The sequence below is a fragment of the Orbicella faveolata genome, unplaced genomic scaffold, assembly GCF_042242905.1.
Source record: "Orbicella faveolata isolate gen_17 unplaced genomic scaffold, um_ofav_v1 contig_1, whole genome shotgun sequence".
Taxonomy (NCBI): Eukaryota; Metazoa; Cnidaria; class Anthozoa; order Scleractinia; family Merulinidae; genus Orbicella; species Orbicella faveolata.
This window is the reverse complement of record NW_028301536.1, coordinates 13,215,001-13,228,899: the sequence shown is the minus strand read 5'-3', so window position 1 is coordinate 13,228,899 and position 13,899 is coordinate 13,215,001. Positions and strand designations below refer to the sequence as shown.

General features: G+C 40.9%; 2 protein-coding genes across 4 annotated transcripts in view; both read right to left on the bottom strand.

The window, feature by feature from the left end:
* The window catches only part of LOC110061282 (homeobox protein MSX-2-like), a 58,979-nt gene extending 56,158 nt beyond the window's left edge, over positions 1-2,821 (bottom strand). Inside the window, exon 1 of one of the 2 annotated variants that reach the window (XM_020768128.2) lies at positions 2,525-2,821. In XM_020768128.2, the coding sequence (XP_020623787.2) occupies positions 2,525-2,628 (104 nt within the window). In that variant the 5' untranslated portion in view covers positions 2,629-2,821. The remainder of the gene's footprint in view (positions 1-2,524) is intronic. The other variant, XM_020768125.2, reaches the window with a different exon arrangement.
* Positions 2,822-4,516: 1,695 nt separating this feature from the next.
* Positions 4,517-13,899, bottom strand: part of LOC110061348 (BTB/POZ domain-containing protein 16-like) — a 35,095-nt gene continuing 25,712 nt past the window's right edge. For both annotated transcript variants that reach the window (XM_089290121.1, XM_089290118.1), the window contains exons 9-22: positions 13,397-13,466; positions 12,928-12,990; positions 12,728-12,795; positions 11,717-11,795; positions 10,798-10,838; positions 10,642-10,678; positions 10,007-10,061; positions 9,385-9,467; positions 9,124-9,201; positions 8,852-8,953; positions 8,310-8,387; positions 7,509-7,569; positions 6,604-6,653; positions 4,517-4,779 (exon numbers count right to left, since the gene is read on the bottom strand). In XM_089290121.1, coding sequence (XP_089146247.1) covers positions 4,711-4,779; positions 6,604-6,653; positions 7,509-7,569; positions 8,310-8,387; positions 8,852-8,953; positions 9,124-9,201; positions 9,385-9,467; positions 10,007-10,061; positions 10,642-10,678; positions 10,798-10,838; positions 11,717-11,795; positions 12,728-12,795; positions 12,928-12,990; positions 13,397-13,466 — 934 coding nt within the window. In that variant the 3' untranslated portion in view covers positions 4,517-4,710. The remainder of the gene's footprint in view (positions 4,780-6,603; positions 6,654-7,508; positions 7,570-8,309; positions 8,388-8,851; positions 8,954-9,123; positions 9,202-9,384; positions 9,468-10,006; positions 10,062-10,641; positions 10,679-10,797; positions 10,839-11,716; positions 11,796-12,727; positions 12,796-12,927; positions 12,991-13,396; positions 13,467-13,899) is intronic.

The window sequence follows — 13,899 nt, the reverse complement described above, 5'->3', positions numbered from 1 at the left end:
CGAGAGAGGCTGGTCTTGAATTCCATATCTGTACAACTTGTTTAAAAGACCGTCATGAGGAACAGTATCGAAAGCCTTTTTCAGGTCAATAAACACTGCCCCCGTCAATAGCCCTTTGTCCATATGACCACGAATTTTATCTGTAAGGAAGGTAACGGCCAACTGAGTTGAATGATTTGCGCGAAACCCCGATTGATAAGGCGAGAGAAGAGAGTTTTCTGATAGGTAGCTATGTAGCTGATGGAAGACAGCTTTCTCCAGAATTTTCGACAAGATCGGTAAAATTGATATAGGCCTGTAATTGTCCAGATCATCTTTGTTTCCAGATTTGAACAAGGGTACAACCTTTGCTTGCTTCCATTCAGACGGGACTGCACCAGTTTCAATAGAAAGATTTATCAAATGTCTTACACAGTCAGCTATCACAACTGCGCTGTCCTTTAAAAGTCTAGCAGGTAGACCATCTAGACCTGTAGCTTTCTTGAGTTTTAGGCATTTAAGTTGCTTAAGCACAAACGGTTTACCCACTGCTGTGAACTCAAAATGATTCTTTGTAAACAGCTCCTCGGTTGTAGAATTAAAAACTGGTCTTGCATACCGGCATGATTCAAATAACTTGTTCACAACAGAAGTAAAGTAAGTGTTAAACAATTCTGAAATGCTTTGTTTATCAGTAACAATCTTGCCCTCTGCCTTGATACAGGTCGGAATAGATTTCTGTTTCGTGTCCGGCATTATTTTCTTCACAGACCTCCAGAAAGATTCAGAATCGCCGCTGTTCTCTTCAAGTAGTGATCTACTATAGCTTTCCTTAGCACGTTTAATCCTTGCACTGACTTTGTTTCGGAGTAATCGATATGCGGCCAAATCGGTGTCTAATTTTGATCTACGATATTTCTTGAGACTGGCATCCCGAGCTCTCATCATCTGTTTGATTTCCAGTGTAAGCCATGGACAATTACGTCCTCTAACTTTTTTGTCGATTAGTGGAGCATGTTTGTCACATTCAGCCGTAAAGTTGCATTTCCACAAAGACCAGGCTTCTTCGACGTTAGTCGAACTCAACACATCATCCCAGGGGATTTTCTTCAAATCACTGCAGAAATTAGTTGGATCGTATTTAGCATAATTCCTGCACTTTATCACACGAGGTTGTTCTTTGAAGTTATTTATCTTTCGAACTGAAATTAGCATATCATGATCACTCAGACAGGATTCAGCAACTACGGCTCGAGAAATGTTTCGTGGATTTGTGGTGGCAAACAGGTCAATAAGTGTAGCGGTGGTTGACGTAGACCGTGTTGGTTCATTAATCAACTGTGTTAAACCAAAGGTTTTAAAAATCTCTTTCAACTTTTTGGTTTCAGAGCTTGGTTTCTTAGGCAAATAATCACAGTTGAAGTCCCCGTTTACAATAATTTCTTTTCCCTCAGCCGCGGCAGAGTCCAGGCTGTTGTAAAAGCAAGCCAAATAATCTTCGTCAGGCTGGCTATCTGACTCTGAAGGTGGCCGATAAAATGTTCCAAACAGTATGCTTTTTGATTTAGGCAGAAAAATCTCAATCCAAACAGATTCATCAATCTCGAGGTCAGATCGGCGCACAGCATTAATTGACTCACTGACAAACACTGCTACACCGCCTCCTTTCCTCACCAATCTATCTCTTCTAAAAAGTGTAAAGCCAGGCAATGACACTTCTGCATCCGAAATGTTACTGTTGAGCCATGTCTCAGTTAAAGCTATGATGTGAATTCGTGGACTTTGCGTTATGAAAACACGAAGTTCATTTAACTTCTTCCTCAAGCTTCTGATGTTTTGATGGATGAACTTAAGACCACGCAACTTTAGGGTAGCATCAGATGTTGCTGGTACAACAAAGCTATCGTTTAGACTGTCATCGAACTGTTGCTCAGCAGAAGATGGAACTGAGCAGAAATGACAAGTCGAGCCAGATTCAAAGTTCGCATCCAGGCATTTTAAATGGAAGCGCGATTTGCATAAAACGCAAAATCCAAAAGCCTGATTTCTTCTGACCGTCTTGAGACACCGAGGACAGGTTATTTTAGTGGAAGGTCCAGGATTCACGGAGATATCATTGCACTGAAGCAGTAAACTTGCAAGAAGAACAGATCTTGTAAGCCTGACAAGCTGAACCTTGGCGACAGGAGTGAGGGAAAATCCAAAATGGCGCCCACTAGAAGTTTTCTTTCTCACGGGCTGCTCAAAACCGACGAAAGAAGAGAGCTCCTGTCCAACAGCCAACCCAGAGCTATTGACTTCTTGGTTAACCAACGGTGTAAGACATTTAGAATTAGAAAGATCCCTTGTAAACACGAAGACGAGTAGAAGAAGAACGCCGCTTCGCATCACACGACATACCGCCATGTTGTCTCTCTAACCAAGCTTAAACCGGCATCAAAGTTACATTAGTTTCATAGTTTGGAGACTTATCGAACGTTTCAGCATACCTATCAAAGTGTTATTTGAATCGTTAGCTAGTGAGGAGAAAAATATTCCAACATACCTCGATCCTCTGGCACCTCGTCCTTCGCAGGAGTTGGCAAGTCTCCACTTGCATGTTTTCACGTAGTCGTCGCTATAAACACAACATAACTTCCTCTCTACCATTCAGACTAGTATAAAGAGCCATGATGCAAACTTAGGAGGCGTAAAAGAGCCGAAAAAAGACCGAAGAATGCATTTAAACCGTACACAACACAAAACCTCGTCAACTTCCCATGTTGTTCTGGGTCAAGTGTGACACACGAACTCGGCTCATTGTTACGTTGCTGCCGCGCCATTTGATTGGTCGAGAACTTGAGCGCGGGAAGTTTGCGCGCGCTATAAAGCGACGCCGACAACCAGCAAAGGCGCCGACAGGAAGTGCTTAGATTTCACTCGCAAGAAAAAAATATACAGTTTTCACTGTATATATATACTGTATCTATATAAAAATCTATTGAAAATTGGATGGAGGAAAATGCAAGATATACCAATGGTGTAGTCCGAACGAGTTCTTGTACAAACATTATTGAAAACATCCAGGAAAACATTAAGGTCCATAATTTTAAAAACTCACGCCGGTTTTTCAGTCAAGGGCGGAATTCATGAGTGAATAGAAGTTCATACAGACATCGGTAATTTTCCAGCTTCCCGTTATAAAAACATTTTGCATGCGTAGTATGTACCACCCCTACTTCGTCGCTTTTTTTGTTCCCGTTCCAATTTGCGCTTGGCCAGAATGCGGAAAAAGCTCTTTGTACGTACGGAAATTCTTGCTACACAGGCTAGTCGTTCTACTACGTGCTTCGTTGCGTGTACTGTCCTTAAAAAATACTTCGTCAGGTCAAGCCAATTATCTGAACTATTTTCTGGTCGCCAACAGTTCTCCGTGTAACTGCAAACTGATCAATTGCCGGTCTTAACCTTCATAAGTGTGGTTTTACAAAACCGTATTAGTTTGTGTCGGCAGTACCAAATTTTTCAGCCGGATGGACTGAAACTCGATTTAAAACTAAGCTCTGAAGATGAAATCACCCTGCAGGATTTTGGCGGTCATACAGAAAGGCTCCCTTACAAGCCCGAACACTTCATAATTTACGCCCTTTCCCTATTGTCAAGTATCTATCGCATCGTCTCACGTCTCAGTCTGATCACTTACCGGTTCCGGTATGCCGAGATGTTGCTGAAAGTCAACACTACGGTTGCATAAGAGTGAATTTTTTTAAGACAGTGCCATGTACAGTAAAACGTCCTCGGGGTTTTCAGGGGCTACCCATGGGAAATAAACAGGAAGAAAGAAAACAGAACAAAAAAAAAAATAATAAAATGACCTAAATCATCCAAAATGGAATTATTCAAATATAATTTTTTTTTTTTGCCAGGGCTAAGGCTCGATTACCAGCGGCTGCTCGAGAAAGGAGACCGCACTCGAGTGAGCGGCGGACATCCAGCCTAGCAGGGCTCCAAAACAGTGAAACATTAATGGGCTCCGTGAAAAAAAAATGCGTTTGTTACGTCCCTTATCAGCGTTATACATATAGCTAGTGTAGTTAAGACTGTGAGCTCCTCGTCGGGAATAAGATAACAGAGGAGTAGAAAGAAACAGAAAGCTTTCCTTCTCTCCTCCCAACCCCCCGCCACCCCCCTGCTCCCCAATGTTCGTACGGAATGAAATGGCCGCTTCTTAAAGATTTGCTGCGAATGATTGTCGGTTGATTCCCAGTGATTCTCCAACAGAAACCAGGAGATTCAGTATTTTGTTTGAAGAGTCTGTGACGAGATTTGGTCATTCCAATAGACCAATACGTACTATCACACCATACGTATATAGTTCACACTCAAACTTGACAAACAAGTCATATTACAGACCAGCAATATCACTCTTGGTGTGATGGGTAACCATACCAAGTAGTATAGATGTCGGTGTAGAATTTCGCGTGGCTTTTACGAGGAAAAAAAATACGTACTCATTTCGCACCTCTCTCCACTGATAAGAACAAAACATAGCATCAAGTTTACAGGACTGTTATATACCTTTATTATTAAAAGCAAGGAGCATGTGACGCTTAACTCATATCTTTTTACACTCGTAATTCTTATTTTCACTATTTACAGATAGGATTTCACATTTGTATAAAAAGCACTCAGCAGAAGCGGGAGAATCTATCTACATATCAGACAAACAATGATAATTTTCAAGCCACATCTTTAAGATGGCGGAAACATTAATGATACTGTCACGTAAAGTGGCATACATACATCCTCAACTGATACAACCTGAAAAAGAAACATACAGCAACGTTCACATAGGTCTCCTTAGCAGCCAATGGTTCATCACATCGAACCGGCGGTCACGTGGTTCGTCACGCAGAGCCCTCAGGGGCTTTACGTGACGACCCACGTGATTGCGGCTAAAGTAAGATCATCACTAAAATCATAATGAGACTAAGGTTGGCGAAACTTTAAGAACATGCCCAACTCTACGATAAAGTTAAGATCGTTCTTTTGCAAGTTAATAGAAACTACAATACAATAAAATCACATGTTTTCAGATGCACTTTATTTTGTGAGACCGCTGAAAGGTATAGAGACATGTAACTAATAGAGTTCTTTCCTTTTTCTTAAGGGCCCATTAACCGATCTTTTCGAGCCGTTGCTAAGGAAAATTTATTCTCATATAACCTCCTCATTTTTAGTTACTTCAGAGTTATTTCATGTGTTTTAACTTTTTCATGATCAGTAACACTAGTGATGACGTCATCAGGCCACGCCCATGGTCATGTGACTAATACAGAAAAAAAGCAAAGGCTCTCAGGCAAATTACTTTCTCGGGATTTTTTTCATTGATTTAATATTTTCATTTAAATCCTCATTACGCTATGCATTGATTTTGTTTCATTTCTAAAAGGTCAGATTTTGAAAGCACTTCAAAATATTGAAAAATTCGTAATTTTCTGAAAAAAGCATGATTTTGAAAAAGAAATGCATAGCTATGTTGCCAACATTGGCTTTAATCGAAATTCGTCGAAAAAGGCTGGATTTAATGAAAAACCGGGTTTCCTTTAGCATTTGAAGAAACCGGAAGTGCGCCCGATATGTATTGGGAGTTACCCTATCAGCGCGTGCGCAATATACATTACCAGCGCACTTCGGGAAGATCAAACAAAGCCACACGGAGTTAGTTTTTCTCTTTCTATTGCTCTTGTTTTTCTCTCTTTCTCCTATTTTGTCTTTGCTTGTACTTTTTTTACTTTGCATTTTGCCAAACACAAAGAAAAACATCTAAAATGTAAGCGAATTTGCAAGTTTTTGAGTTGTTTTTATTTTCCGTGCTCAGGCTGACGTAAGTGACCGGAAGTGAAATTTCACCTCCTTAGCAACGCGCGCGAGCGCGCGCATGAATCGGTTAATGGGCCCTTAAGGACGGTGCCTTCCACGCGCGCGCTGGGTTGACATTGACGCAATGAACTACGCTACCAAGTACACAACTAAAATGAAAGCAAAATTTTCCTACTGTGATCAAATCAAGTTTAACGAACCTATACTTAAACCAGGAACACGAGAATAACAGCATATCGCTAACCACTAACTGTTAACGTCTTCCAGCTGAAAACCTAGCTGTTATCTGTCGAAAATTATACTGAAATCCAACTGTAAACATGTACCCGCAGATGGCGTAGTGCGCGCGCAAAACAAGTGCGAGATACGCAAATGTTTTACTTACTGGGGAGGTGACAGGAAAAAATGTAACGGGCACGGTAGGTTTCAAAAAAGATCAATAACTTTAAAAAACGGGTGGTTACCCCTACGTTTTATGTCATAAAATGGAAGTGACAAGCCTATTCAACACCTGATTACTTTCTGATTGTGAGCAAAAGGTATTTAGACTGTCTTTTAGCTGAACCAGAGGATAGGAAAGTGTACAGCTCCGGGTTCTTCAAAGCCAGATTAAGCTAATTCAGGATTAACCATTTTTTTACTTCAATTTTGTAACTTTTTGGGAGGTTTTCTGTTTGTCCTTCAATTTTGAGCTGGAGTGGTCTCAACCTACAAAACATAAGCAGTCGAAAACATTCATATACAAGAGAAATTAATACTTACCTCCGATTGCTTAGTTTTTCCTGAAAAACCGAAACTCTGGCAAAGGATTCCTAAAAAAGATTAGCAGAGAAAGAAAGAAAGAGTTCAAATCATCCCTCCAAATTTGACTGTTGTACCTCACCTTCAAAAATTCTTTAGTATTTTCGCCAAACTATTTCTTTGTTGTTTTAAGACTGCGTCAGTCTAAAATGTCTGGACAGTATCGGGAAGAGAGACTGGCGGGAAAGATGTCTTTTCGGTAAATCTTCAATGAAGTACATAAGGGGTTCCGACTTTTGTTATCCAGTTTAAAATAAGAACAAGTATTCCGGTAGTAATCATGTCGGTTTGTTTATCTAATCATCAATAAACGAAACAATAATTACCAACCCTTTTAATAAAACTACGGGCTCAGGCAGGCGCGGTGGCCTCATGGTTAGTGCGCTCGTCTCCGGGCTCTGGGAGGCGCGGTGGCCTCATGGTTAGTGCGCTCGTCTCCGGATCGAGCGGTCCGGGTTCGAGCCCTGGCCGGGGACATTGTGTTGTGTTCTTGGGCAAGACACTTTACTCTCACAGTGCCTCTCTCCACCCAGGTGTATAAATGGGTACCGGCGAACTTAATGCTGGGGGTAACCCTGCGATGGACTAGCATCCCATCCAGGGGGGAGTAGAAATACTCCTAGTCGCTTCATGCTACAGAAACCGGGATAAGCTCCGGCCTGATGGGCCAATTGGCTCGTATGCAGACTTTACCTTTACCTACGGGCTCAGGCAACATTCGGAGACCCAATGCCAACCATAGCGGAAAAATAATTTATCTTTTAAGAACGCTTAGATGTTTCAGGACTATTTGGAAGACTAGAAGGGGAAGCAAACGGTTGGGAACACCAGAGGTCGGCAAAAGAGTGTCTGTGTCATTGACCTACCTGTTGAAAACACTTTATTTACACCGCAGTCTGACCACTGAACTCGAATGCAATACCGTACCTACAAATAGAACGTACAGGCAGCAGTGAATTCTTTGCGCGGCCCAACCTCTAGTGTGTATCTTATTTCTCCCTTTCAGGTTAGAGATCAACCACAAAACAACAATACTCCATATATCAGGTTTAATGCCTAAAATGTCATGTCAATCATGTAACTAACTCCTAAATTGGTCTGTAAGTTACGTTGTTTTTCTTCGCTCTTGTCACACCCATCATGAGACGATGCCGGGATATACTGAATCAGAAATGTTGGAGAAAAATCACCCGACACCCAAGAAATGTAATAATTAAATTCCATTTCTTCTTGTTATTTCGTTTCATTATTTTCTTTTTCTGCAGGGGCGCGTCATAATCAAACCTACTCGAATGCAAATCCGACGCTTAGCTATAAAAAATAAACTGCAAGCGAACCATTCGTATGCGCTGCAAAGATGACGCAATTTTATAGCGCAGTAAAACGATGAATAGCTTGCATAAGGAAAGTAATAAAAGGGAATGCCGGGCAGGCCAAACGATTACCAAACTGACAGTTGGACCCCGCTAATTCGAACTCGGTCATTTCGAATTCCTCGCTGTTTCGAACTCAAAACTTTTTCCCTTGGATTCGCCCTTCAGTCATTTACTATCAGCTCTGTGGAAATCTCGCCATTTCGAACTATTTTTCGTTTCCCCTAAGAGTGCGAAATAGCGGGGTTCAACGCACTTTTAGCACAAAGGTGAGTACATGTCTGTACTCCATACCTCCCTATCGTGACGCATGGAGAATGTATGACGTTCACAAGCTCTGAACGATAACACTGGATCATTTGGTTTTAGTCTCTGCAAAGCATTGAATGATGCCAGTGTGAGAAGCATTAAAACTAGGAAGGACTAGTGTCATAATCAACGATGATCTTTGAAAGTATCTGAGGAGAAAACAACCGATCCTCATTCAAGTGCCTCTGGGAATCGCCTAATTTTCTCAGTACAAGGGAAGGGAGACAAGGGATCTGAATTTCCGCTTTTCGAACCTTTAACTCCCACTTCCGTAGTGGTTCCACATCATTTGATTTTCTATTGCAAAATTGTAATGTGATGTTACAAAACTTTCCCCTATTTTCCCCATTTGACGCTATCGTGGGAGGCCCCCTTCCCGCCCTCTCTTCTTCCGCCTCCCGTAAAGCCCATGCCCCCCTCCCGTCGCCCTACCCCACTCCACTGTCAGGTCCGAGTAAAATAATCTGTCTTTGTTTCCCTCTGACTACACCGTCGCCGCAGGAACATAAGATGTGAGCGACACTAACCTGGAGGAAGAAGAAGTATTTTGAATCAAACTCGTCCCTGGTAGCTTTAACTTCAAAATGAAATCCGTGCAGAGACATGATCTCTGAATGGTACTTTAAATGCTAAGGGAAAAACGCACAATTAAAAAGCAAAACGCGAGTACATGTTCAAAGAAAATAGACTAAGTATATACACATTTATTTGGCGTCTCACCATATCACAACAGTCAGTTCCTATAAAGACTACTCTCCAAAAGTAAAAAATTAGATAGGTCACTCGTTGTCATACTAACCTCCTCTAGGATGAAGCCTTTACGTACCGCTCCGTGTTCAAACCTCGTCATCAACGACATGTCACCTCCGCCTTGCAACTACGAAAAAAACAACAATAGTTACGACATAAGAGAAGAACTACACGAAAAAAGAACCTACATAACGACAACGTGCTTATACATAGGAAAAACAGTGAATTGTGGCACAGTAGTTGCGGTTGGCGAAACGATAAGCACGCGGGATTCCGCCGAAATTGGTATAGAGTGAAGAAGTGGACCTACCGCGTGATAATGTTGACTGTAGATTCGAAGTAGCCAGGTCTGAGGGACAAGGTTCATCTTCTGCAGTTCATCAAGCTGTGAACCTGTAAAAAAAAAAGAAAAAGAAAGAAAAAAAAACCAGAATAATCAGTTTTCTATCGTTCTTAGTCTTCTCACGAGTCGATCATGGGCGAATTGATCTGAAGGACACTCTAAACAGCCTATTGGCCGCAATTATGAGTAGGGTCGAGTCTGCATACGAACCCAGTGGCCCATTAGGCCGGAGCCTATCCCGGTTTCTGTAACATAAAGCGACTATAGGAATATTTCTACTCCAACCTGGATGGGATGCCAGTCCATCGCAGGGTTACCCCCAGCATTAAATTCGTCGGTACCCATTTGTACACCTGGGTGAAGAGAGGCACTCAGAGAGTAAAGAGCCTTGCCCGGACCTGGACAGCTCGATTGGATCGAGCGCACTAACCATGAGGCCACCGAGCCTCCACGAGGTTGTATTGAGTGACCTAAAAATCACTTGAGAGGGATATGAACTGTATGTGAGATTCACTCTGTTACCCTTCATTCCCTCTCTTTTTGCAATGAGACATCATAATATTACTACATGAGTGTATTTTCAACTTACTCTCTGTGATTCCACCCAGTCTGACAGCTCGGAATAAATTCACATAACCATGACCCTGCCAAAAAATAAATGAAATGCTCGCTACGAAATGCTCCTTGTCCGGATTTGTAAGTCAATATGGAACCTAGGTAAGCCAAATCTGTGTTTAAACGTATTTGGGCCTTGTGAAATCACACTCTCTTGTCTCCCTTTCTGGGGGTCCGGGAGTGTAAGGAAAAGTCTGCATACGAGGCAAGTGACCCATCACTGACGAGGCTGGAGCTTATCCCGGTTTCTGTAGCACGAGGAGACCCTTAGAATTTATACTCCCCCCTGGAGGGGATGAGAGTCCATCGCACGGTTACCCCCAGCATTAAATTCACTGGCACCCATTTATACACTTGGGTTTAGAGAGGCACTGTGAGAGTAGAAAGTCCTGTCAAAGAACACAACACAATGTCCCCAGCCAGAGCTCGAACCCGGACCGCTCGATCCGGAGACGAGGGCAATAACCATGTGGCCACCGTGCCTTCCCCAGTAGTATTAAATCTAAGTTCGCAGAAATGTGGCCCAGTGATGCTTACACCATCAGTTCACTGCAAAACAATAGAAAAACAAACTCATGATAATCTAACACTAAAGGACGAGATTCTTACCTCCTCCCTGTCGAGGAATGAAGTGTTCTTTGGTAAACTAATGAGGAAGAGGAAATCGATAGAAGTATTATAAAAAAAAAAACATGTTGTCATAATACATTACTTGCAAAAAATTAGTCCCAACTAGTTTTCAAATTATGCAGAACTTATTCTCACCTCATAAACCAGGTAACCACAGTCCCCCACGAAGGCATCAGCTATAGCGCACACAAAAAAATATATATTTTAAAACTTAACAGCAAATAATTCATAATAGAGAGAAATATTGAACAGAAATAGAGCAACAAATTAAACAATAGGCAGGACTCGAAAAAAAAAGCTTGAATTCCAGCTTGCCTTTGGCCAGTAGCCATAAAATTTTGCTTACCCTGGGGAAGTCTTAGTTTGCTCTTTTAATGTTTTTGTTGGCAGACAACTTGACTGATTCCTTGCCCGTCGGGCAGTGAGGGTGAAAATTTACTTGCCCATAAGGGGAATCTACTTGTCCCAGACGTCTGGACGGCATTGTTTCAAGCGCTGATGGGCCAACAAAAACTTTCAAAACAATTAGGACAAAAACAAAGACTTTGAACTTGTTACGTATCTTACACAATACTGGAGCAGAAGTGCTTCTGACTGGAGTCATAGAAAGCAAAAATGTCCAGACTATGTGTATGTCACAAGCAGTTGAAAATTTAAACAAGTTCACAGTTTAGTGAACTATGACTAAGCTGGTCAAAATTTTTGGGCACATTTAAGTTGAAAATCTGACATCAATTATAAACACGATACAAGATTACAGTACCGTACATAATTTTAAACGTCAACATGCAATCTTCAGTAATAGATCACAGATGAAGTCAGAATGTGGCAAGAACAAAAAAAAAGTGGCACGCGATCCATAGGGCAAGTGTATCACTGGTATCCTTACCACATTTTGACGTCGTTGGTGATCTATTACTGGACAGATGCATGGAAATAAGGAATCTATCCGTTTTATATGATAAAGAAACAATAGATCATAAGAAAGAATCAATCAGATGCGAAAATAATTTGACTTATTGCATAACACAGATGAATGAGCACAGCAGCCTACCTGTAAGTTTGGATGTTGTTGTAGAAAGATCCAATATGCAAGCGTCTTGTACAAAGAATACTCACTCCATGTGAAAAGCCTACAGCAGCAGAGAAAAGCAACGGACAGAAAATAAAAACAACGTTGCAGGATGTTTTATTGATAGTTATTTATTGTTCAATGTTGATTACTATTTTCTGGCATTTTAACATGATTTTGTTGTCTTCCCATACTGGTCACCAATGATTCAAGCTATGTTAGCTACAATGAGAATGAGGTTGAACTGAATCCCAGTCATTTTCTCAAAAATTCAATTCACTTTTAAATAATTGTACTTTTCACTTCAGAGGACCAAAAGAGGTCCCAAAACAACCGCAACAACGACAAACTACAAGCCTTGCATTGTTTTACAAAAAAACACATCAGAGGTTTTGCAACAAAAGTAAGCATACTTTCTAAATATTGATACTAAGAGCCTGAAATCTTTCTCTCCTATAAGAAGTTCAAGTCAGTGGGGGACCTTGAGAAGGCGGCCAGGGTGACCATACTGCCCCTTCATTGCCTAAAAATAAAGGGCCGAACATTTTCACACCTCTCCCAACTGAAGCCACCCACTTGGTGGAGAAAAAAGAGCTGCCTTTAATTCTGCCCCTCCCCACCTTTTCAAGCAAAGAGGGCACGTCTTTACATGTCGGTCACACTCCCTCCCTTTTGAACATCCAGGCACTTCTGGATCAGCTACCAAATGTAGTTATGCAAAGGAACTTCCAAGCTTGTGCAATGGCTACGAGAAAATACGGTAACCCACATGTACCTTATTATCGTCATAATCTTTGGTCAAGTAATTGATGCAACAAACAAGACACATGTGGAAGAAACACGCTGTGTTGTTTTTATCTTGTTCACTGCATCCGTTACTTGACCAAAACTTAATGTCAAGCTACTTCATATACATGTAACATCAAGAAGCTACTGAAACAGTTAGTAAAGTAGTTACTCCTACATGTATTGTACATGTAAATAGCAACTTACTTGGTAGATTTCAAGCACCTTTCTAGTAGGTCTTGTGGCAAATGACTCAAGAATATTTGAACTGAGAGCTGTGAAAAGAACAGAATCAGATGCCAGTTTTGTTTTAAATCTGGGAGATTTATCTTCCAATTCCGAAGAATGGGAGCTCTTACCGATATCCACAAGACCTCTATGTGTCTGGAATGAACATGTATGCTTACCTGAGGTATCAAGTTGAGTTCTAGCCATCTCTCACAGGCATCTACAACAGAACTTTGCTTGTACTAAAATGAATAAGGAAATGAACAAAAGTCCAGCTCATTGATTGACAGCAAATTTAAAAAAGCATAATCATACAATCACAAAATAATTTCAATCAATGCATAGATTTTCAAAGGCTCCAAAATACATTTCATGCATCTTTAATTACTTGATAGATTAGTCCATCAGTCAGTCAGTCAGTCAGTCAATCAATCAAGTAAGTACAGTACTCAATTAAGCAAGGAAGGAAGAAAGAGAGTAGGCAGGCAGGCAGGCCGAAAGATGGTTAATAATGGGCAAATTATATTACGACAGATTAAAAAATAATTATTTTCCTCAAAAAGTACCAAGCCCGACCATGCATCAGCATTGCTAGTTTGCACATGATGCTACATACAATCAGTAGCTTACTACTACATGTACATGTACCTTTGAAGCTGAGGCATGAAATGCACAGACAGACCAAGCAGCAATGGATCTCAACATCACATCAGCACACCTGAAAAAAGGAACTTTCATAAGTTTGTGACATCATTGCACTTTTCAGACATCTATTGACAAACATTTAGTCACCAGACCAGGTACCCTTTAATCCCCATTCAAAATCAGGCAGTTCTGTCAATAAAATAAGTGCTGAGCTGGTTTTGTGATAACTCCATACATGTAGTACCTTTTCAGTTTCTTTAATTTATAGCATTTATGACTCTTCCTTGATGCTAATAAAGTGATGTGGCATTGGAACAATCATGATAAAAGTTATTGGTGGCATATTTGAGTGCTTGATTTCCAAATAATGACCAATAATCAAAGTTATTTATTTGTTTATTTATTTATTGTTTCCATTCAGCAGTGCAGTTTGAACTGGTTAGACTTCCTTGCCTAGAAGTATTATGCAGCTCTAAACAGTCTGTTTAAATATGAATTCAAAGAAT